This window comes from Lepidothrix coronata, unplaced genomic scaffold (genome assembly GCF_001604755.1).
Source record: "Lepidothrix coronata isolate B3197 unplaced genomic scaffold, Lepidothrix_coronata-1.0 Scaffold238, whole genome shotgun sequence".
NCBI classification, from domain to species: Eukaryota; Metazoa; Chordata; class Aves; order Passeriformes; family Pipridae; genus Lepidothrix; species Lepidothrix coronata.
The window spans coordinates 167,925-194,188 of NW_016690418.1; the positions used below are offsets into that span (position 1 = coordinate 167,925).

At 38.2% G+C, this 26,264-nt stretch overlaps 1 protein-coding gene across 1 annotated transcript in view; it reads left to right on the plus strand.

Moving 5' to 3' along the window:
* Nucleotides 1-26,264, plus strand: part of ARHGAP15 (Rho GTPase activating protein 15) — a 331,823-nt gene that overhangs the window by 149,365 nt on the left and 156,194 nt on the right. Inside the window, exons 7-8 of the mRNA XM_017834748.1 lie at nucleotides 18,643-18,741; nucleotides 20,563-20,689. Coding sequence (XP_017690237.1) covers nucleotides 18,643-18,741; nucleotides 20,563-20,689 — 226 coding nt within the window. The remainder of the gene's footprint in view (nucleotides 1-18,642; nucleotides 18,742-20,562; nucleotides 20,690-26,264) is intronic.

The window sequence follows — 26,264 nt, forward strand, 5'->3', positions numbered from 1 at the left end:
AAAAAAAAAAAAAAAAAAAAAAAAAAAAAAAAAAAAAAAAAAAAAAAAACCCACCCCCCCTAAAAACACAAAAAAAAAAAAAAAAAAAGAAAAAAAAAAGTGAGTCATTTTCAAAATGCTGCTCTGATTCCTTCCTAGTCTCTTGTGCCAAATGACCACCTGACACCTCTCTGACACAGGTATTGCCCAGATAGGTTTTCATTAGTGATGTTAAAAGTGTAAATGGGATCATGGGAGCCAGCATCTGTCATGATGATTTCCTACATGATTATTACTTCTCCCCTGCCTTAGAACAATTTTTAAGAAGATGTGTACAAGCTGTGATTAAACCACTTCAGATTAAGCTCAAAGTAAATTGAAAAAGTCCTTCTTAAAGCTCTCATTTAACAGTGCTTTACATCCATCTGCAAAATCAGAGCTTTGCTTGCGAGCACCCTCGGAATAGCCCACTTCCCACAAGGTAGCAGAGGTTAAAAATAAAATAGCAAGAAATCCGTGGCAAAGCACATGTGAGATTAACGGGGTGAAAGTACTGGAGTGGAGAGCTGTTTTCTTCTGTCTGAGCTCCTCGTTCTGCCGCACAACCCCCAGTCTGGAAATCTTAACACTGACACTTTTGTACAGATCGGTTTGTTAGCGATTTCAGATTTTAATTCAGCACCCTCGCTTGATTATTACTGACATTTCTTTTCTGTAATACCGGGAGAGAGAGAGAGAGAGAGAGAACGTGTATAAACAGATTTTTGCATGAACTAGGTGGTGGGCAATTTTGACATCAGCTCCCGAAACTTGAGAGAAATGCGTTTGCTTTCAAGGTGTATTTCTGGGATTAAAAAAAGAAAAAAAAGGAGATGTGATCTGGGAGGCTCAGCTGTGCTCTTTGGTAGCTCCAGGTGGAATGCTGCCGATTTCTGGGTGTTTGTGGGAAGCGGGAGACTCTCCTGCCTTTATTTGGTTCTTGTGTGAAAGTGGGAGAAATGAAAGTATTTTGACAATTACCCATTGAGCTTTTCACTTCATTCAAATCTGCGGCGCAGCGCTGAAGTTGGTGAGTGGGTGTGCAAGGGAGAAGCAGAAAAACAAAAACACGTACTATAAAAGCAGGCTAAAGCTTGCACAGCCCCCTGCAAATTAAAATCTCTGCATTTAATAAGTCCTGGGTTTTTAAAACATCTAGTCCTCTATCTTCGTTACTCCTGAACATTAAAGATACTGGTAAAAATTAACCTCTGATGTAAATCACTTGGATTTAAATATATTATACAGCTTAATTTATGAAATGGTTTGGATCTGTTATGTTTTATGAATGTTTATTTTCCCCTTACAATCCAAAATTGTGGAATCTAAATACCATTATGAAATTGTGAGCTGAATTACATTCTCTTACAGGTTTGTGTGTACACTTATGCTTATTGTTGCGCAGCAATAGCAAAAAATATTTGGGGAATTATTAGTACAGCTGTTTCCAGGCTTAGGGGTAAAATACCTTTTTTTTTTATGCTTTAGTTATTAGTTCGTTATATCTGGCATTCTACAGGTAAAAACATAAAACCCTAAATTGAAAGCTAAAAAAAAATACTAAAGGAAATGCATTTAAAACAAGATTCTTATCTAATGTTGTAGCTCAGCATATTTTCTGGGTTTCTAAATATAATTTATGAACTGATTTTTCAGCTGTATATATTAAGTCCCTGAGCTGGATTACAAAAATTTAATATAAAATACAATACATGTACAAGCAGTTTAAAAAAGGTATCTCCATGGCTATATATCATAATAAACTTTCTTAATATTTCCATTGCAACAGCTGATTTCTGATTTTTTTTTTCTAGTGTAATAGAGCTAAAACACAATAGCTGAAAGGTGAACTTTTTTGTATTTCAACATTCCTAGCCTGGTAAAATTGTTCCGCTTGCTACATGATGTTATAAATATCAAGATTAGTTTCTTCTAAAATTACCAGTGCCAGCTGCATTCAGTTTCACATATTCTATAGTATTTTGTTACCAGTGTTCTCAGTTTAGTGTGAGGGGTTTAAAAATCAAATTAGTCACAAAAATCTCCAATATTAAAATCTGTTTATATGTTCCCCATGTATTTTAAATATTGTCCATAAATCCATTTGCCTTGCTGAGTCAAATACTTCCAGTAATATCACTGTTCTCCTTTCCTTTTAGCTCAATATGCTCCTACCCTAACAATAACCATTTTAATATCTTCCCTGGTACCCAGCACCTACAATTTAGATAACTGGCAATCATGAAATTATCTGTAGCAGTGGCTGGTCTATTTGTGCCTGTAGATTTTTTAATCATGAAAGCATAAATATATACCTATAGTCTTTCTTTAAAAAAATAATCCACTTCACTCTATTTTGACTGCAGTAGTCAAAGAATTTTTTAAGAATTTAATTGAATCATGAACTCTATTAGTACTGCAGCAGAAAGTAGCAATTTCTGCCATCCTGAAGTCCTTACAAAATCTTGCTTTTGAACCTGTGTGTATTTAAGTTCTTCAGCTGACATCCTTTCAGTCTGGGAATCTGACATACGGCCACTAAACCAGGATTAATTGAGCACTTCTGTGCAGTACAAAACATTCTTTATATATTGACAAATATTTCTAAAAAATGGATTGGTATTTTTGCTGTTAATTGTTTCATTACTGACCTTTACCTCTGTAGACATATGCAGTTTTCGTTTTTTTGGGAGAGACTTTCAAAATATTTTTTTTTTAAGTGTCCAATGCTCAGTGCTAGCAGTGACATTTTTACAGTCTATTCAGAAGCATATATTTCACTCTTTTGTATCTCATTTCTTTCTATTTATTTAAAACAACTTAGCATGGAAAATCTTGCAGATTTAAGTGACAGTGATGATGTACAATATGCATAAAATGAGCCTGTCCCTACCCGTGGTGTGTATTGCTAGGGACTCCATTGCAATATTTACAGTTAAACTAAACTTTTTCAAATGAAGCAAAATTGCATTTGTTTTGCAGATTTGCTCATCATTAAATGTGAAACATTTCACATTTGTCTTTTTGAGTAATTGGCTTTTTAAAATGATAAGGTGCTCTGAACACTTGTTATGTGGATAGGTCTGACGTTGTATCCCAGAAATCCATATGCCATACAGACAGAACAGAAGAAAGATATTCACAAGCATGTCACAGATTGGACTGAAGCAAGCCAAAAACCAAAGTGCCATGGCATTAACAATAGCACCAGATTTACTGTCACGATTGCAATCTGTGCTGTATCATAGACAGAAGGAGAACTTTTGATAGGTAACACCTCAGTGTTTTTTAAATCTTTTTGGCAAATTATCATTTTCATTATATTTTTGCCTGCCATATAATATTATTATAATTGTATTAAGTCACTCTCACACACACACACACACATGCACACGCACAAAGTTTATTAGCCCTCAACAAAAGGGCTGATTTATCTCCCGTGCTAACTATTCTTCAACAAATAGGAAGGTATTTTATTAAAAATTAACACACATTTGAGGGCAAATCATCCACAAAAGTAGCAGGGATTTTTCAAACGGGCATTAAGTTAATAAAATCTTATTTAAGAAAGTCTTAGTTAATAAAATCTTAGCTAATATAGCTAATAAAGGTATAGAAAAAAGCCATGTGCACCAAGAACAACTCAACGGCTCAGAAGTTTCCAAAGTTTGAAGGTGATAAAGAAGCAAAATTAGGGGAAAAATTTTTTTCTGGAGCTCAATCCCAACTGACTGCATTTTCCCATTGCAGGCATGTAGATGTTTCTTTTTGACCATAAAATCGTACATTTTCTTCTCGTGTAAAAAAAGCTGCATAAAGCAGATTTGGCAATACCATAATTCATGTTGAGCTCTGGTAAGTGCTGAAAAAGATTTACAAACTCACAGCTTGACACTGAGCCCACATGTTGGGTAGAGTAGAGAAAAAGCTCTAGAAATACTACATAGAGCTTCCTGGCAGCAAACAGAGAAACATCAGTCAATTGTTTTTCTGAATTGAAAGCCACCTTGGGACCTTGTTGAAAATAACGTCTCTGCCTATCTTTTCTGCAGTTTAAATTACCTGGCTGGGGGAGTTATCCTGGGGCCATTCACAATAGGCTCTTTAGTGAAAGAAAAACACTGAAATTCTCACTTTGTATGAATTATAGATTTGAAACACAGTTCACGTAGGAAATGAGAATCGCGAGAGCGCAGGCAAACCTACCTAAACACAAGTCTGGGTGTTGCTACCTTCTTTGCACTGGAAAATACTTTTTTTTATACTTTTTGAGCATCCTCTTCTGCAAACCTTCATCTCAGATATCTCCCTTGTCTGAAATCATTGGAACTACTCGTGTGAGAAACGGGTGCTTGCATAATTTAGCTCGCTACGTTTTACTTAAAACTATATTGGCAGCTTAGTTTGGGCTTGATATTCTTTGAAACGTTTCAAAGTTTACAGTGGTGCTGCTGCTGTGTTTTGCATTCGCTCCCATAAAATACTGTGTTGCCACAAAATGTTGTGGGAGCTTCATTTAAATACCATGAGCTGTGCACGCCTGCCTGGAGTCTGGGGAAAATCAGAAATTGCTTTAAATTTTGTTTGAAACCAACAGTAGTAAATTTTTAACAACTTTCTTTTTTTTTTCCTCTCCCAGTTTCTAAAGGTTTGGCAAAGCATATGATGGTTTAGGTTTGCTTCAGTTTGAGGGGAGCATCTACACATGTCTCCAGTCTCCACTCATGCTGATGGAGACATTGCCAAAGACAAATTATTATTAGCAGCAGCTCAATTTCCACTTTCCTGGATTTTTCTTGTTACTGTGATTTGTGTAGGAAGGAAACACGTGAAAGGGTTAAAGATCTAAAAGGTGAATCCTCTTTGAGGATGATGCCATGAGTGACAGCATGTGGTTTTACCTGCTCCCCCCTCTCAGGTGTGAAGGGATGTGCAGGTATTTGATATTTTCTCCCAGACCTGGGACTGTTGGAGTTTATCGCTCTGGGAAGAGCAACTCCTTGAGTAAACCTAATTGTAACCCTCTTACCTGCTTGCAGAGCTTGACTGTCTCTCTGATCTTCAGTACCAGAGTCAATAATTTGTTTGAACAAGTTCTCCATCTAATCACTGACACACTTAAAGCCTATAATGAGCTCTGTATCCATGCAAATGCATCTTTTTTAAGTGCTTGTGTAGATTTAAGGGCATTGTTTCCTTGTAAAATGGAAATCAGAGATTTCCTCACATAAATGCTGCAGTCCTTAATAAGGGATGGATGAACAGCAACTTTCTAAGTTTATTTAATTTTACAGTAATTTTATCCTTATATTCCGTATTTGGGATATTTTTAAAGAAGAGAAATAACACTTTTAAATCTGTATCAAATCAAATGCCTCAGATTTTCTTCAACCACTCTTATCTTCTTAGAGTAGTCACTGAATGAATGGTTTCAATTCAGAAATTAAAGGCATTTATGAACAGATTTTTTTCAACTTTATCAGCTGCTGCTCAATTCTCATTGTATTGATATAATGGTACTTCAAGATAAATAAAGAAATTTAGGACTTGAACAATTTAAATAACGAGACAGGAAACCAGATTAAAATGGGGACCATTCACTCTCCGCACGACAGCTCGGAGGACTCTGGCAGAAGAGTAACCAGCTCAGTGAAAAATCAGAAACTGTGATTGCTACTTAACACTGCAGCTTTTCACAGTAGCTCAGCATAAAGTTATTTAGCACAGGTGTTTCTGTAAGTCTGATACATTGGGAAAATTCACAAGGTTCTCCGGCTCTCTTGCTCCGTGTCGGCTGTGAAGTTGGTCCTGCGATGCAGCAAGCGGGTTTCTAGTAGCAAATAGAGTGTAGAGGCAAATGAGCAAGTTCAAAAGTAGGGACTGATCTAGATTCACTTGCTTGGTTGCTAATTTTTGTAACGCATGACAGTAGTGAGGTGAGTGACCTGTCATTGAGCAAAAGCAGCGAAAAAGAGGGATGAGTTATGGTTCGGAGTTAAGCGTGAAACTAAGATCCTGTTCTCTCTGTCGATAAAAGCAGCTTTCCAAATAACATGGATATCAGTCCCCCTCCTCTGTTAAACAAGGGTTTTGATAAATATTCACCTATTTTAGTATTTCTCACTAGTTTGTTTGGGCATGGTGTGTTTCTCTGTTATCAGCCTGCTGGTTTGCATTTCAGCAAGAGATGAAATTGGTATAATTGAATTTCTAAACACCTAAAAAAACTCTCAGCAATTTTTTTTTCTTTTATTTCTCAAGTTCTGGCAGTATCTAATTTATGGCTTAATTCTTTGTAAGGTCATCCTCTAAGTGAGTGACTCCTAGTTCATCTCAGATATTATGAGCTTGGCTGTGATAGAGAATCAGTTCATCTGTTCTCAGAAAGAAAAGAGTGAGTTATGTGGATTGTTGGCAATTGAAGACTAAGAGTTTAGCTAAAAGCTAGGTACAGTTTCTTACATAGTTGTTGTTTTTCTCTCATTATTTTCAAGATATTTTGGCTGTCTTTTTAATAATATAGCCAACACTTAAAAAATCATACTTTTTGTTTTCTCCAAGTAGGTATATAAGATTATTACTGCGTGTTTCCTTCTAACAGCGAAGGAACCAATAGGTGGTAGGGGTTTTTTTGTAGTTATTTTTGGTTTTCTCCCCCTCTAATTCCTTGATGAGGCATTCTTTTCTCTCAATTGGGCTGAAAGGTATAGCTTTCTTTTACTGTTAGGCTTACAAGTGATAGTTAACTTTATTTCTTGTGGTTCTGCTGTTAATTTACATGCAGCTCTTACTGACTGTCACTAACATATCTTTTGTTCCCTGAAATATTCGCTCTGTGAATAAATATAACTTTTCTGCTATTTTCTGCTCAGGCTGATTGGCTCATTTCACTCTTGTGACTGAAAACAGCTCAAGCACTCAGATTCTGCACGTTGCCTATTTCTTAATGAAGTACCTTGCTGAATCAGGGCTACCGTGTTCCGGCAGATGAAAGGGAAGCACATGAGAAGCTGCACTGCCAGGTTCTGCTTTGAATGTTTTCCTTTTAATCAATTTTTAGACTTATTAGCATAGAGGATCATGGTTTTTGAGAAACAAATAAAAGCTTCAAGTCTGAGTCTTGAAAGCGTTGGGAAATGTTAATGTAATTGGTTCTGTTTATAGTTCAAACTCGCTTGCATGTCTCTGCTTAGACACGACTGGTAGAGTTTGGCAGCTGGTAGCTCTTCCAGCTCAGCTCTAATAAGTTAGTACCTCAAATCACTGGGAAGTAACTTATGAATTTCCTTTGTCAGAATCAAGAATCTGAGAGCATTCTTAATTATCTTAGTGGTAAGAGAACGTTGCAAGCATTGGGTCATGGGTCAGATTGTAACATAACAACGGTAACATAACACTTTCAGAAACTCAAGCCTGGAATTCCAGTTTCCTTAAGACTTTCTCTCTTGCCTCTCAGTTTAATGTCTATGCTACTGATGGGATGTTGCTTTTGATTTGTCCTGTGCCATGGAGTGTGGTGAGGGCGATAATGTACCCAGAATTTCAAACAACATGGTGAGGAGGGCAAGAAACGTGTGGGTCAGGGGTCTGTGAGGAGATGCTCTGGTCACAGCCCCTGTGTATCTGCACTTTGGGTTGCTTTATAACCACAGGTCTCTTGGCACAGCATCCTCAGTGCTCAAATTAATATGCAAAGATGACACCTTTGGACAAGGAGGCCATGATGTGTTTTAAACCACTTCAGTTCTTTGCCATGGGTGCTGTACATTTACTAGTGGCAAGAAATGAAGCAACAATAATGGTGTTAAAGGGATTCAGATAAATGGGGTTTTATGGCACGGAGAACTTGACCCCCAAATACTCGGCCATTCCTGGCCTTGATAATTTTGTGTATTTTTAGCTTCCCTTATATTTAGATCCTGGAGTTCCTGAACAAGCTATCACCCCAAACCTGCATTTGCTTGTACTCCATCATTCCAAAGCTTGCAATAGAAACGAATATCAGGCTTTCAGACACAGCATATTTAGAAAAGAGAGACAGAGTCTGCCAAATTCCCAAAATCCACTTCCCAATTCCCCTCACGAATAGCAGGAAATTACTTGTTATCAGTGGGTAATTCAGCCACAAACGTTATTGATTATCCAACCTCAATCTTTACAGTCTTGATGGCCAAATATTTTGCAATCATTCTCCCTATTTAAAACTAGAAGATGTGATTTTTATTTTGGAAAAATTGAGTTTTTCAAATTTTCTGCATGCCACATCATATTGTGGCGCGTCCCTCCAGATTGTCCAGTGTTATAGCCAGAAGCTTGACTGACAGATGTCAAAGTGTACATCATGTTCTAATACATGAGAAAAACTTACATTATTTAAAAAAAAAAAATCAGATGCTTGCAAAAATTATACATATTTTTAAAATAATGTATTTTTTTTAGTGTTTTTTATTTGGTATATCCCAGTGCATACCAGAAACTCTAAGATCTAGAGAGGAAGTATGTGTTTCTTATATTTTTTCCTAATTTCACTGTATTTCTTACAATTGCAGAAGTTGATCCAAGTAGGTTCTCTTCTTTCTGAGCTACACAGTTAGATGAATGAGTAGTTTTTCACCCAATGACCACTGGCTGACCAAATTCAGTTAGTTTAAGAAATTCGCTGAGTTCTGAGCTATGTTCTCTCTGCATAGAAAAGCTCCACTTAGCCACTTATTGTGAAAAGATGATTTGATATTTTGGTTATCTGTTATTTTTAAATAACATTTTGAGTAATCTTCTGTCATTACTAAACTACCACATAGAGCAGCTGATAAATTTAAAGGCCAGTGCAGTTCTAATGCTGCCAGTGCAGTTCCAGAATGACTAAATAAAAATCCAAGGATCCTCCAACGCTGGTTTTCACTGGTTTGAGACTATCACAACACTTTGGAGACAGACAAAGTCCCATTTTTTTTTTAGATTACAAGAGTTTCTAACTTCAAAAATTAGAAGATATTATTCTTTGAATTAAACACTGTTTCCATACTATCTATACTGTGATGCTCCTTAAAATAACTTCATTCACAAATGAGATAAATGTCAAAACTGTGTAAGAATGGTTTGGGAACTGCACTGGCAACCTGGAAACGTTCAAGGCCAAGCTGGATGGAGCTTTGAGTAACCTGATCTAGTGGAAGGTTTCCCTGCCCATGGCAGGGGAATCAGATGATCTTTAAGGTCCCTTCCAACCCAAACCATTCTGGAATTCTGTGAATTGAAATATATGTGTTCTTCTGTGCTCAGTTAAGAACCATATTAGCTCTGAAAGTTTTCTCACAAGGTTGTGACTCCTTAGAGACTAGAGCTCAGATAGGTGACAAAATGTATTCATCTTTGTCCTGAATCTCAACAGCATAATATTTATTAAAGCACTAATTTTTTAAAACAGAAATCTTTTCAGTTGTTGTAGTTGGAAGTATTTGTTTTCTTAAATGGATGTAATAGCCTTATTCAAAACATTTTTCATCCTGCTTAGCTTTTCCTAATATTTACATACAAATAAAAAAGGAAAGAGGCAAACTTGAGATGTAATGCATTGTTTGCTCCCTGCATGCAAGGGAAGATAATAACCAGTATCTTTTCCTGCCTGCACCACTTAGGAACTTGACACAGCTGGCAGAGTAAGTGTTCAGATCATGGACCAACTTTGATGTTGTACATTGTTATTAAACAATAGCTGGCATGGCTGTGTCACAGCAGGATATCGCACTTACCGTTCAGCAGACCTGTTTTTATAGAAAGGGATCTCCTGCCTCTTTGCCCCAGGCCACAAAAACCTTTACTGCAGAGATGATGTTTTGGATCTCAAGCAGTAGGAGGAACCTTGTGGTGTTGTATTGGCTTTTGGGAAGTTAGTAAAATAACATATACAGCTATTTCGGAAAATGACCACATGTTCTACATGCTCACTACACAGTTCTGAGTCACAAGAAAAAAAAAAAAAAAAGAGAAAAGAAACTATCCAAATGAAAAGAAAATGGTAAATATAACAATGAAAATCCCATTCAGTAGTGCTGTTTTATCTCTAAGAGATGGTTTATTCAGCAGCAGGTACCAATCCCCACAAGAAACATCTGCTATCAGAGGATTTGCAGGTACACCTTTGTTCACTGCTCACTGAATTTGTGTCAGTATTATAATTCAGCAGGTTTCTGCTTTTCACACAACCCAGGATTAGCACTGACTTGGGCTGGAGGGCATTCAAGCTGCTTTTCTTCTTTTAGCTATATTTCTCTGTAAACATCTAATTGTTTCAAAAAGTGATGTACAGTATGCAAAAACCTGAATTCAATGCAAATAAGCCTGTGCAGCTCTAAACTTAACAGGTGTTCTCATTAGTGTAAGTAGACAAGGAACGATTCTTGAAAGTTTTATAAACACTTATAATCATGGCCAAATACGTTACTATAAGTATAAAGATACTTATAGCAACATCTCTTTTCTCTTATTGTGCAATCTCAGCGCTTATTAATAGGAGACATGTGTCCATAAATGAAATACTAAGAGCCAGCACTGGCTTCTTCCTGCAAATAATGTAGCTGTGAAATGCTCTGCTACTGATGAATAAATTTCTGGCTAAAATAAGAGTCAACAAAATGAAATCTTTATACATAGCACATATATATTTTAAATATATATCTTTGCTCGCTGTGAAAGCAGAGCATTCATTCTCCCTTTGATATTTTTGTTTGTTACAGGGACTTATCACGTTGAGTCTCACTCACATACATCATAAAGTGTTATAACATGCATATAAAATTGGACAGGAGGACCATTCATCACTAGGTATTGTCCAGCTGGTAAAACGAAGAAAGACAGGACTTCTCTGAGAAACCATTGCCAATATCTCTGTGTGTGGCTGTGTAATATATGGCTTCAGATTGCAAAGGCAATAACAGTAAAATATTACCCCAAGGAGAAAAGTAGCTTGCAGTAGGTATTCATACATCGCCTTTAGTCTTCGTCTGCGGACAAAATGTACAATTGTCTATTCCCCGACTTCCCACTACGTGCAGACAGGACTGAGTTGTGTCTTAATTATTATCTCCTGCTTCTCTGCTTTTATCAGTTTGGGGGGTACTTATTTGTTGCTCCCCAAGACTGGTGACTTCCATTCTCCCCTGACTTTGGCTTGAAGGCTGTCAGAAGTCCATCCACGCTGCCCCGTGGCGAGGGCAGCTCATCCGTGGGGCTGGAGCAGAGGGTAGCACGGGCAGGGGGGACACGGCAGGCTGAACACAAGTGGCTGACATCCAGGATGGTCATCTGCTGCCTGTCTCGCGTTTCTCTTTCTGCTCTTTACCCTCTGAAGGAAACCCTTGCTTTCAGAGGTCAATCTCAGTATTCCAACTGTCTCGCACAGAGGAGAATACCAGTACGGCAGATCAACAGGAAATACTTCCCAGTGTATTCCCTGGATGTTTGGCAGAGAGTACTTTCTCTCCCTTACCTTCCCCTTTGCTCAAGTAGCATGTGCTTTCCTCTCATACCCCTCCAAGGGCAGTAAGAAATGAGACCTGGAGTAGTGGGTGCAAAAGGAAGAATGAAATCAGTGTTCCTTGAAATCAGTGACATATCCCAGTACCCCTGGGCCTTTCCTCCTCCAGAGAAACTCTGTGGATCCCCAGCCTGAGCTCCTCTTCAAATCCAAGGAGGAGTTTTGGTGTCTCAGGGCCTAATCAGCTTGGCTTGTGACCTCCTACTGGTTCAATATCTTCCATAAAAGCAATAAAAATCAGTTCTTCAACTGAGATTCTTCACAGCCCAGAAGGAAAGGAAAATTTTACTTTATAGTACAGAAAGAAGACTTGATTCTCTCCTTGCTAGTATTAACGTAATTCAATTGTATACTAAGAGTTCATGGCACAGCAAAAGGGAAACTTTAGGCTCAAAGAATTTTTCTTCTTCTTAACTGTCCCAGAGTTCATTATTTTATTACTAAATTATGTTGAAGGACTTAGTCCCAGGAATTCACCATGAAAATAAATTATCTGTTCTCCACTGGTGCAATATAGTTTTATTTAAAAATTTATTGTTTCTTGTAAGTTTGACCCCCAAATTTGAGACTGTCGAATCCATTTCAGAGCCACTGATGTGTATAATGCCAGCAGTAGTTTCACTAGAAAGCAACTTATTGTATATGAGAAGGTTGTTTTGATATGATGACCCCACAAAGGTTCCCAGAGAATGGATGTGCAAATCAGTCATACCACAAGGCAACACAATTGAGGAAATATCCTATAAACATCTGGCAGCATTTGGTCTTACAATTTGTAATATTGCAGAAGTTGTGAAAACACAGGATCTGTTTGTTGCCTCTACAATCCTTGGTTTTCACAGTCATTTTTACAGACTCAGAAAAAAACGGGGTAATTAAAACATAAGGTTCAACATCTTTAGATATGTAGAACATTTTCTGTTGCCTAAAACAAATATTCCCAAAGAAAGTATAAAACATTTTTCTGACTTGCAAAGTTTTTGCAGTCTATCATTTAAATTACTTAAATAAAGGGAGCTTTACTACTCCCAAAAGCTGAGAATATAACACCCGCCATGCATATTAGCTTGATCTTTTTGACAGACCAGAAAAGTGTTTGTGTGTGCCAATTAAAACAAAAATGGATCCCTAGTGGCTTGTTCCTCACACAACTTCTGAAGACTGCTATCATTGTATGCCGGGGTAACCCTGGATAAGGCGGCTCTCCAAAGTAAACAAACTTTTCAAAACTTTCATGACAGATGGGGGTTACAAACGCATTTTAATAAGAGAGTTGCCAAAGCAACTTTTTTGCAATCAGCATATATTTACTTAACATCTAGCAACATTGGGAACACAAGGCAGATACTTTCTCACCAAATTTTTTAACAAATATCTTTTTCTTTTCTTTGAAAGATTGGTTGAAGACCTTTTCTCTCAAGCTGATATTTCCCCATCACTTCCATGTTAACTTTGCTCGACATCCAAAGGACTGCTAGATGGGTGAAGCCAGACTGTAATATGAGACAGACAATCTGCTTGATAACGAAATTTTTTTGGTAGTCATAAACATCTTAGAGTCCTTTAAGTAATTTAACTATCAGCATAACCATGACTACCTCTGTTTGATAGGCTGGATCATAGAATGGATACATGATGCTGTACAAATATAATGCAGCTCAATACTGATCCTTTTTTTTCCATTTCCATTTTTTTACTATTAGACTCAGCTCACCACAGTACAGCACAAAGGGATATTTTATTTATCCTTTCGGCTGCTCACTCATACAGCATAAACATGGCCAAGAGACTGGATTATCTGTGAGAAAGAATTTAAGATCAACTTCCAGAAATGCAGTTAGACTTTTGACATGGTTTTTTAAAACTTGCATAGCTCGGTCCCCATTTAACTCAAATCCAGTTAATTAAACCACTAAGGAGCATAGTGTCTCCCAAATTTAATTAATTCTACTTCTACTGGGGGTGTAGACACATAAGTATCTATGTTTTATGTGTTTATAATCAAGTTATATTATATTCTAATGATTTTTTAAATTAATATTTAGAGAGAGAAAATTCCTAGTCTTCTTTCTTTATTTATTTTATTTTTTTGAATTTTCCTTTTGACTCTTTTCACAGCTTCCCTGTCCCAGCCCTGGTGGCTGCCATGCAAATGGAGAGTAGCGTGTCCTGTGTTACATGGGCTGGGTGGATAGATCCCATCCAACAAAAATCTCTCAGGAAAACAGAGGGAAAAGCCAAGATTCCTCTTCATTATGGGGAATCAGGTTGATTAACATGATCAGAAAAAAAATCACCACTTTGTGAGAGAGCAAGGTGAGATGAAGGGAGCAGTGGGAAGGCGGAAAAGTGTTAACTTTGGAGCTAGAAATGCTCCAGCGACTCACATTTCCTTTTTTTTCCTACACATATCAAGGGCAGCAATCCCAATGCACAGTGCAACAAGAGGAACACATTTTATTGAATTTCTGCACGCAGAGGTATCTGTCAATCCAAGTTTAAATCACTTAGTGTTCACCACAAGCTGTGTGAGTCCCAGGTGGCATCAAAATTTCAGTTTTCTGCACTGAATCTTGCACTGGATTAGCAACTGCTGAAGTTTCCACGCTCCAAAAGCATCCAATAATCCAACATCGAACCATTGGGGTAGGATATATGAAGCTTCACCCCAACAGTCCACCAACTTGAACAATGGCTTGTTTCAGTATTTGGTTGAAATAAGAACTGTGAGATGTTTTTTTGGTGGCCATGCATGAGCTATACCTGAGCCACACACTTCCCAAGCTGCTCCCTCTGCTCCCTTTTGCTCGCTGCAGGGTACAGACTAAGTTTTTTTTGCTGCATTTCTCCTTCCCCACAGGATTCTTCACTTCCTGTGTTAAGGTTTGTTCTTGGAATTGTCTGAAAATAGTTCATCACTGCAAATAATAGTTCTGGCCACCAGAGATGCATAAGTACACTTTGAAGTGGGTGAATCAATAGGACGGGTTTGAATTTTTCTTTTGCTATGTGAATTTATCGCCCTTTCTTTATCCCATATAGATATGGGATATCTATATCCCATATCTCCATAGAGTGCCTATCAGTAGGATTGCTAAAATTGCCTCCATCCCTGTTCTGCAGTTAAAATAAATTTAAGAATGAATGTATCCATAGAAATGCATATTGGTAATGAACTAGAGGGATATCCTGAAGGAGACATTTCTCACAGCAGTGCAGCAATCCTCAGACCTGACTTTGCAGGAAAACTATGGACAAAAGACCCTGGGCTTATCTCATGGCACTTTTCTGGGTTTTATCTGCTGTTTTTCATTGGTATAAGCATACTCTGAAATGGAACAGTCTCTAAGACACGTTCCAAAAGGTGATCCAGGTGATCTCTAAAGGTTTGGAAGTCCATGCTCTGCACTATAGTATGTCCCAGTGCATAACCTAGCACAGAAAAAAATATATAATTTATAGGATTTTTAAGAACTGGTGATCCTAGGTAGCATCCAAAGTATATTTATATATTATAAAATAGTAAAGATATTAATTAGATAGAGTGTCCTTTATTTCTTAAGGCTACAAGGATATCTTTCTGTTTAATAATATAGGACCTTGTTGAACACCACCTTGGTACATCATTAAGCTGACATGCAAAAGAATCTCAAACCTCCATTTGCAGCTTTACAAGGTGACAAGAGAAACCCTTAATAAGCCACAAATAGAATATCAGAAAAAGTGTTTCACACCTGCCCCTCTCACCACTTCCCACACGGTGTTGGCAGCCCAGCAGTGCATTGAATTTAGCACACATTTACCTGTGGCGAGCCTGTATTTTCAGAGGATCAATGCTTAGCAGCAGGACAGGATAAAACTACTGTGTGAGTGAATTCACCCTTTGAAGTAATTTTTCCAAGGTGTTGTAGCAAAAATAGAGGGAATCCAGGCAGCCTGGCTCTCCTATGGCCAACCTGAAGGGCATGGCAAACCAGAGGGTTGATGTCAGTTGTCATTCCTCATGGGTATTTATTGCTGACAGAAGCATCATGATTCTGCCTGGTAAGGTAATGCTAATTCCAGACTGTAGCCTTTGCAAAAATGATGGTACAGAGAGAGGGATTTCGGGAGGTATTTAAATAAGTGAAGTACCTGGCACAATGGAGTCTGGCAGCTCTAGATAGAGCACTTCATTTTCTTTTTTTTTTTCCCCAGATTTGTCTTTCATTTGTTTCCCTGGCCCCTCTGTTTATTTCAGCAGTGCCTGACACAGGGATGGTGTGTTAACAGGCCTTAATATTGAACAATTTCTGCTTGTTGTTAGTTATACATCATTTAGGGCTGTGATCATAAATTGTTCAATCACGAGGTTTAGTCAAAACCAGCATTCTTCACTGATGTCTTTTCCCAAGGGTGTTGAAAATTTGATTGTTCAAAGTGCAAATATGGTTTAGCAATCCCTTCCAAGAGCCATTTATCAGAAATCCTAAGGAGGTAATATATAAAAGTGGGATAGAAAACCTGCACATTAAATGGGATTTACCAGCCAAAGCCTTTGGAACTGCTTGCCTGTGAATGACTGGAGTGGAGCAGAACAAAGTCAATTACTGACTGTAATTAAGGAGTGGATGCATTTAAACTGTAGAGAGCAGTAGCAGTCTTCTTGAAACTGTCTAGTTACTCTGAAGATTAGTCTGAGGAAAGAAAGAAAAGGACCTGAACTACATCTTACAGAAAGTATATTTTAAATGAATTCTCTTCCCTCCATTCTATGATCTGTTTTTACAGATTTGCTCATAAAACACTGATAATATATGATTATCAAAATAACACATTCAGACAAAGAAACTTTCAACATGTATTTTGCTTTGGTCTTGTTAGCAATGGAGTATCTCTTTTGCATATCATACAGTGCAAATATTTATGCAGTGCTGAATACTTGTATTTTAATAAAGCCTGAATTTACTGAACGGAAGGCTGAACTATGTTGTGTCCTTTTTAAGCCTTCAAAATACAGTAAATCTAATTACATATGTTGCTCTTACTTTGAAAATGTTATTCCATTTTATAATTTTAATAATGATTTGTTTATACTGCGAGAGAGGCATTAGATTGAATTGTTGCCTGTGTTTAGTCTAATTCATATCTGCATGTATACATTAATAAATTGTGATATCATATCATACATTTTGAACTCAAGCCTTGCCGTGTGAGCTGGGCACAGAACTGGAGGTCAGCTCTTTCTACTGCTCACCTTAAGCTGAATTTTGGCCTTTTATATCCTTTCTATAAAGGGAAGGGTGAGCGTGTGAGTAGTGATTAATATTATATCTTGTGGACTAATAAGGCAATTAGAAGTCCCCTAATAAATAACTGTCCCATGTGCATGGGGAGCAATGGGGTGGCTGGAGTTTGCTCCTAATGGGTGCAGAAGGGACAGGATGGGATGAACATCTGCAACCAGGCAGCACCCGAGCCAGGGGACCATTCCCACATTCTCCACAGTGCTCTCACAGGATGTCTCCGCTGGAGCTGCACTGACGGGATTTTCCTTAATGCTGATGACTTTGGAAACCTTCCTTGAAGGCATTTCCTCAATAAAGGCAGGGTTTTGGACAATTAATGAGACATTAAGCTGTTGTTTTGTTTTTTAGGTTTTTTTCTTGGTAGTATTTCAGTTTTAAGGAAGATGCAGGGAGTACCCAGGCTGGTGAGGATCTGCTGTTTCTTTTTTGCTTCAGTAAAAACTCTTGACACGGTGGAGATGCAGTGAACAGTAGCACTTCATGTTGATGGATTTACATAAATAGGCTGTGCTAGGTCTTAATGGTTTTGCTCTGCTTTTCCTCAAACTTTGTTCAGAAGGAAATCTCTATTGTCCACTATGTTCAGTTGTTCTCAAAACTGAATAGGTTTTGGTGAATAATACCATGTTCCAGTGAACATCCCAACATGCAGACATAACCTGCATCCCCAAAACACTGAAACTCAACTGTCCAATTCCCAAATGTGGATGTTACATTTTGCACAAGCAACTCTTAATAACAACAAAATAAGAAAAAATTTTGGTTTCGGTGCTGACAGGAGCTGAGCTGGTTTGGAGTGTGGGCATGATGAGCTCCTGTCCCTTCCAAAATGTGGTGGGGTTGTAGTCCTTCATTCACCTGTCTGCAAACACAGGCAGCTGTTTTGTCTTGCTCATGCTCTGTGGCCTCAAGCACCTGGACTGCTGAATAATCCTGGGGCAAAGCCTCAGTTTTGCCATCCGTAAAATGATCGTTTCAACCTGTTGTGTGAAGCACCTGGAGGTTTCCTCTGGTGAAATATATAGATAGATAGATATGTAAAATAAAAAATGACGTATCATTACTATCCCAGTGGTTTACAGAAGTTCAGACCAACAGCATATACATGCATATTTCCACCAAATATTAGGTTAGGCACTGAAATAGCATTATCAGGGGATTGAATGTTCTTTTGATAAATATTCCCAGTGAGTGGGTCAAAAATGTAAATCGACTTCTATGCAGACAAACTGGGGATTTTTTTTTTCATGATAAATGGGCTCCTAATTACTCTGCTGCAGCCATCTTTGATGGTAATTTTTTTTTTTAATGTGGAAGAGTGACATTATTAATTTCACCAAAGTGCTTGGAAGTGGACTCCGGAATTTCAGGTGTATAATATATGTGCAAATTCGAGAATGATGGCACCAGACATAAAAATAATAATACTAAAATAGAAAACTGCAAGTAGCAAGAAATAATTCTCTTATTGCATTCATTTCTTTTCAGGGTGCTCTAATTTCATTTGAACTGTGTCTTACCGCACTGAGTTTCCTGGCTTTTCTTAACTTTTGTCACATTCCCATTATTTTTGCACTATTTGTGTTCGGTGGTTGCATTGCTGAGACAATATCTCGTTTGTTGTGACATATTCAAAACAGTTTTCAGACAGAGGTTCAAAACTCCCCAGTAACTCAGCACTCCAGCAGATAATTCTTGGTACAAAGGAAGAGCACTTGGGGGACATAGGAGGGAAAACAGAGGAAAATCATCTGTCTGGTGTGTGCTTTACTTACCTGTGTGTGTCCATGCCCTTCCCAGATCACGACAGTGTCAGGAAATGAGTTCCTCCTCCAGTCGGATATCGACTTTCTCATATTGGATTGGTTCCACGCTATCAAAAATGCAATTGACAGATTGGTATGTATTTGTTTTGGCTGTTACCTTTATTAATTAAGATGTAGCAATTTCAACTTCATTTGCTCAGGCATCTCTACAGGTTTTAGGCAGTCAGCAGCTAGCTAGACGTTCCCTTCTCTGAAGGACATAAAAATATGTATGCAAATCTCCTAAAAAATGTCAGATAAACAAGGTTGTTGCACAAAAATGTCATTTGATTCTTGCCTCAAAACGGAACGCTACATTTATTTCTCTGAAATAACGAGGACGTTGGCTTGCTGAGGGTTGTAAAAGCACACAAGCACTTAATAACTAATGAATTTCTGCTTTTTCTGTTTATGCAGCCTACAGTATATAATCTTCAATAGAACTATTAATACATTTGAGCCTTTTATGAATTTTTGTATTACTTATTCACAAGAATAACACTAGCAAATAATATTCCTTTGTAACTGATTGCTGCTTTTCTCCCAGGAAGGCTGGGGGTTTTCTACTAGAAGTAAGCAGGGTTGCGTTTTATTAAAACAGTTTTTAATTACCAAACCAGCTTCAGCTGTAGCTTTTTCTTTCTTTTTTGCCACTCTCAGTACAAAATCCAAATGTCTTCCTGCTATCTCTGCCTGATCCAAGAACAATTATTTTTTTTTTTTTTAGAGGGCACTGACTTTCCTTGTTCACTGCAGAATCTGGTGAGAGAAAAATATCCCCATTTCTTGCATTTTTCAGTGGTTTTGCTGCAGTGGAATTTGCAGCCTCTTTGAAAGGGTTAATCTGAACACAGCTACTGTTTCCTTAAAGAGCTACAAACATTCTATTACCCTGAGGCTATAATCAGCCAAGGAAAGTTTGATCTGATGATGTATGTCTTCATATTGTGCATTTCATTGGGTGTGTGAGGATATTGATATCCGACTGAAGATTTTGGGGTGGAGTTTTCCACGGAGAGTCCGAAAAAAAATTTTTTTTTGGCATATTATTCAGCTAAACATCTAATAGACTTAATCATATATATTATTTTTAGTGTAGCTATAGTAATATCGTGGCATCAGAGCCACAGCAGCAGCAGCTGGTGGGGCACAGCTGGCCCATGGCTGGGGCAGGGCTGGTCCTGGCCGAGGTTCTGCTCCGCCGTGTGCGCAGGACAGGATGTCACCACCCAGCACTCCGCGGCCACTTCATCCCTGTCATTTCATTCAGTTTTAAAACTTTGAACGAGTGTGGAAAGCCTGGCGGCTCTCCGGGCTGTTGGGATGGCTAAATCTCACCTGACCTAATGCCACGGGAAGAGACGTGGCTTTAGCTGAAACAGCAGCTCCTTTTTTCCTTTATTCTTTTGCTTCTTTTCCCCGTTAATTTTCACGTTGTCTGCCGGCGAATTAGAGAGAAGCCCCCCAACTACTTCCTAAGCTTAAACCAGCAGAATTCAACCCCAAATTTGCAATGATATTTGAAACAATTGTGCTTGTAAGAATATTTACTGTAACTATCTAAATCAGAAAGGCAATTTAAACGCCCTTCCTCTTTGCCAGCATTTGGAAGTAGCCTGCAATGTGGAAATAATTTTGGTCTCTAAAGCCTAAAGAAGCAGGCCTTTTGTTTTCCTCACTTAAATGGGAATTTATCTCAGAAATTAAGATCAGTCTGTCAGGGCCATAAAAGCTCTGCCATATGACAAATTTTGCATTACAGTTTCCTTAAATTATATACTCCCTGCACACTTGCTCTGTGTGTGTCTGTGAGCTTCTGTACTGGCATTCTGGAATCTCTTGCTTCATTCTTACAAATAATAATTTTATTAAAAGCATACACATATGTATATATATATATATATTCTTTTCCCAGCCAAAAGAACAGAGAATTACATCGAGAAATTTGGAGTTCAAACTCAGAAGATCCTCCAGCATCGAATTACTGAATAGCTTAGACACTGAATCCAAAGAACCAAAGCCTGAACACAGAAAATCTTTAAGTAAGGCTTTTTTCTTTCCTCATTTTTCTTTCCTTTTTTTTTTTTCTTTCCTTTTTAAATAACTATGCCATTACAGGCTAAGATAATTTTTATTACATACAGAATGTAAGGAAGATCACTGAGAATTTTAAAACTGAATATGTTCTGCGCTGATATACATAACTTGCATTTAAGTAAAGACAGTTACTAGCTCCACACTTTTAAAGGATGACACTCTCTCCTAAGCAAAATAAATTTGTTTAGGAGCAAAGACATTTATTTAAGCCATTTATTTTTAAAAATAAGCAACATGAGCCCTACGTTAATGGTCTGTTGCAGTTGCTTTGTTTCCATTTTAGTAAAATACCTAAAATTGCCAGAGTAATTTTGTCTGTTGTGTATTTATACACTGAATTGCTGAAAGAATTGACATATCCTCTGCAGCCGACAATCAGTGATGTATCTATAATTTTATGGAAGATAAATTTCAGGGTTTGATGTTGGTTTTTGTCAGTGTGATTAGCAAAGAAAGTGATCTAAAACTGGAAGGGCTGTGCTTTTACTCCACTGAAAAGACTTTCCCAGTCTGTGCCGAGATGCTTGTGACATCGTGGGCAGCAGCCGCAGGAGCTGCTGCTGCTGCTGACCCTGAATCACACACTCAGCAATTTTTTAATTTCACCCTCTCCCTTGAATTTTTGTTTTCCTTCTTTGTTTGGCGGGAGATTCACATCCTGCTCCCAATGGCAGCGCCGTGACAGCTTTAGACTGGCAGGCTGGTACGAGATACCTATAGGTACTGAAGGGCTGTGCAGGAATTTGCCTGCACACATTTCAGAGCAGGATCAAAGCCTGAGATGTTAAGAAAAGGGCTGCACTAAAAAGGCCCAACATGGCTATTTTTAATGATAATTATCCACACAATCATAAATATATGCACACATGCGTGCGCGTACACACAAATAGAAACTCATTAAATAGTCTCTTTTTGCAGATCACAGATTCTTGTTGTTGTTTTCCTGTTATCTTGGAGGTTTGTTTCTTTTTTTTTTTTTTAAGTTTTTTTTTCTTTGTGTTATAAAATATAAAGTAGCCTGAACGTAGCTGGTGAAAAATTGTCCCAATATCTTCGTACTGGGTGTTACATTGCATTTCTCAGAGGAAGAAAAATAAGACTGAGAATATAGTGAGTTCTGAGGGTCTGATTCTGCTCTTATTGTATCGAATAGCAAAATGCCCATAAACTGTCTCAGCACTCGGGGAATTTTTATTTATTTATTTAGATTTCTCACATATCTTTAAATGATAATTTGTCAGACAAAACAGAAAAAGTGACTATGAGCAGTGACAGAGACTTAGTCTATGTTTCTTTTCAAACCTTAGAGAATCCTGAATAACCTCCGTTTTGTTAAAGGCTATTTAAACTATTAAAAAAATGTGAAAATATCTGCTGTGAAATCTCACTGAATCGAAGCTTGCATTTAAATACCGTAGATTGGATTGCTTCTAAAATATGTATTCAGAACTTTTTTTTTTTGGCCCCTTGAGATCAAGCAATTATGTGGAATTAGAAAAATCATATTATTCACTTACTTATTAGTAGTCTAAGCACAAACTGTATTGTCAGTTTTCTGCCTTTGGCTTTCTGTGCCCTTAATGTTCACACAAGTATCGTAGCCAGAATTATCGGCAGCTAGAGCCAAAATTGCTTTAAAAAGGCATGAGAACTGGTAATGACACATTGTTAGCAGTTAACAGGTGGTCGTTTCATTGTCCAGTTTGACTGCAGAGCACAAAGATATGTGCAATATCTGCAAGTGTGTTTATAAAGTTCTTACAAAGTTTAACGATTTTATAATTTTATAGCGCTCTTACGTTATTGACTATTGCCAATGCCAAATCCAAACAAAGGAGATTTTTTAACGATGGCTTAAGACTCCTCCAGTTTAACGCAGAAGATGAGCAACTGATGTGTTAGAAGACCAGCCCCCTGCCCTGATAACCTTTAATGGAATATTCAGACAGTTCAGACTCGTTTGTATTTACCCTCTCTGCATTTTAAGGGCTGTAAAAAAATGTCCAGTTTTAGACTTGATATTACTGCACCATTCTTTTTTTCTTGTAGCAGCACAAGTACATAAAGAACAGGTATATTCTAAGCAAAGCACTTCAGTAATTTACTCTTTAATTTAAAACTGGGGAGACTGCCCCTAGAGACTTTGTAGCAGGAATTTGGTTTTTATGTCTAATCCTAATTGCTTCTGCTTACACTACAAGGACAAATGGTAATTCTCTGTTATGCTCTTTGAGCTGTAGACACCGATTTCACTGAAAATTGGGCTCAAACTGCCAGGCTCAATTTCCAAAGTTCACAGAATGGCTGTCCTCTTGGTCACGCAGCTTTTCAGTGGCTTCCCATCCAGTTTGGTTTCAACTCATGTTCCAGCTGAAGTTTTCTTGAGCTAAGAAGAAACCAAGGATGGCCTTGGGGAGCATTACCAAAATATGTAAAACTGTGAGCTTGTTCTCAAATACATGGAGAGAGATGACTCTTTATTTTATGGTGCCAAGTATTTCACTGATTTAATTTATGCAGCTAATGCTGGGTCAGAAAGAACGTGTTTTTCATTCCAGCAGCCTCCCCCATTAGAATAAGTATACATTTGGTGCAAGGAAGCTGCCTCCCAGCACCTCTCCTTTTAATGCAAACAAGTGTTGTTCTAATTTTAAAAATTAGTGTCAGACTTCATAATTTCCAAGTAATTCAGTTATCATTCAGACCACAGGTTTTTTTGTTTGCTTTTTTTTTCTCCTAAGTTTGCCAAAAAAACCCCTCTTAATTAGTACCAATTATAATTGGGTCTGCTGGTAGGTGGTCTGCCACGTTAATTTTGCACCACGTGAAACCAGGCACCTGGGTGAGACTGAAAGCAAAAATGCTGTCATGGTGCATGGGAAGTAGAGAAAGGATCTGGGATGTAGGGAAAAGTTCTCTGCATGACAGGATTCCCAGAAATCATTCATCTCTCCAAAAACCAGGAGACCTTACTGTGTCTGTGGACTACAGGACCTGTCAGGACAGTTGTGTTGTGGGTAATGAAACCAAATCCACACTCTCCACTAAGAGTATTTCTTTTCTTGCACATGGTCGTGTCATGGTTTGCATCATCTGAGCCATTTTTGGCCACCATCTGGGAATTCTGTCACTCAGGAGGGACCTCTTGTGGAAGAGCCTGGGCTGGAGTTGCTATCGATTGTTAGAGGGGATCAATTCCCCTTCTACTCCCCCTTTCCTGGATGGAAACAAACAGCTCTGCAGTAGGAAGAGTGCCCTTTGGCTACTGTATCAATCTGAGGGCTGCTCTTGTCAAAATGCACAATCACAAGCTTGATAATGCAATCCATTCCCAAAGCACTATATTTCCAACCTGTTCTCCATCATTTCCTTATGGCGTCACATTTACTCAGTTCATCACATTCTTATTAATATTTTAGGTTTCCTTGAAAGTGATGGAATTCTATTTTTATTACAAAAGCAACAAGAATAAATACTAATTGTTGTCAGTTATTTCCTTATGTAGTGGGAACAGTAATCTGTTCCTCAGCTTTAAGTTGCCAAAGCAAAATAATGAAATATTTTAGACATTTAAAAAAATCTGTGATATTAGATAAATGTAATTTGATCTCCTTGTTTGCCACATAAAAGCTGGAACTGCCTGAATTGATAAGATTGAATTGCATTATTTTTATTGTTTCTACTCGCATATTTTTTCCTTATCTTCAAGAACACTTTACTTAAAACCCAGTGGTTAGTCATGCAGCCCTTGCAAAGGAGCCTGGAAAATCTCCTCCATGTTTGAATTCCAGCTTGAGGTGCCAAAACCAGAGCATCAAGATTTAAAAAAAATATATAAATATATATATACATATACGTGTATGCGAACAGGAATGTCTGGATAAGTTGTGCAGTTGCTACTCGTGATCATTTCAGTTTCTCAATAAAAGTAGTCAAGGATCCAGCCATCATTGTGCCAGACAAAAAGTGACACCAAAGTAAGACAATTCCAGCCCTCAGCTTGAATAAGGACAAGTTGCAACAGGTGGAAAAAGTAGACAAAAGCAGGGGATGGAAGGAAAAGTCGACAGTAAAGCTGACATGTCACGCATATTAAACAGCAGGCTTGGGATTCCTTTCCACTCTTTGGAAGGATCAGGGTCTTAGCCCCAGCACCCTGGCCACCAGCCAACTCAAATAATGATATTTTCCTTACCTAAATTCCTCCTGGAATTTCAACAGAGAGTGATGGATCTTTTAGTCCCAAAGGGTGAGGTTTTGCCCTTGGGATGCCACAGGCTTTCATGCTTCCCTGAGGAATGGCCTCGTAGCAGTGTCTGGGCATATGCCTCCTAGCATCTTTTTAATCAGGAAAAAAAATAACCACCTCTGGATCAAAATTATGATTTGCCTTCAGAGGTATTTGCTACAAAGTCATCTGGGCTTTGAAATCTGCTTTGGTTTCTTAAAAGACACGGGTAAAGTCAGGAGCTTACTGTCCTTAGTGTTTAGCCATGGACTATGTGTGCTTTAAAATTGACCAAAATTGCTTTTCTTGTTTCATTCACTTTTCCTTACTTCAGAAGGCTGAATTTTGAAACTCTAGTATGGCATGCATTTATCCCTTGGTGATTATTAAATCATCCAGAATCCTCTCTGAATGCAGTTTGTTAGAAAACTAAGACTGTACAATGAGCGTGGGGAAAAAAATGCCAGCAAGCAAAATCCCATTTTAGTCTTTTAATGGACATGATGGAAGAAATGGAGAATTTGGTGGAGTTTTAAACCTTCCTGGCTCCATGTAGTGCTTGCTCCTTCCCTGGCTAAAGCTTCTTCTGAGGACCTACTCGAGGGTTTAAAGTTTGTCCCTGCACACAATGGGGTATTTCTGTGGCAAAGACCACCTGGCTGAGGCTGTTGTTTCTCTGCAGAGGGAAGGGATCGGCACCAGGGCAGAAACACGTGGATTTGCACAGCTTTACAGAGTAATAACAGAAGGGAAAAAAAGCCAGGAACTTATTTTGCTGAAGGCATCATTTAGAGATCCTTGAAAAAGGCCACCTAATTACAGGCGGGGCTGGGAGGAGCCTGTGGGAGTGTTTACTCTTCCTCTCTAACACATGAAGGGGAGGGTAGGTTGAGAGAACATATCTTGGCATGAGACCCTATCTTGAGACGTAGAAAAGAGGTTTTACTGGCCCAGCCAAAGTTGTCAAGGGCTGGATTCTGTGGTAGCTAACAGGGTCCTTCACCGATGCAATGTCTGTGAAAAGGGGTCTAATTACCAGGCTACTCAGGGAAGTGGTGGAATCACCATCCCTGGAAGTGTTCAAAAAAGGTGTGGATATGGCACTTGAGGACAAAGCTTAGTTGGTGAACATGATAGTGGTGCTGGGATGATGGTTGGACTCGATGATCTTAGAGGTCTTTTCAACCTTTATGATTCTATGATTCTAAATGGAGCTGCAAAAGTTGGAAATCACTCCATTTCTTTGTTAGCTCTGATGAGGTCTGAATTCTTTCCCCTTCCCGGCCCATTTA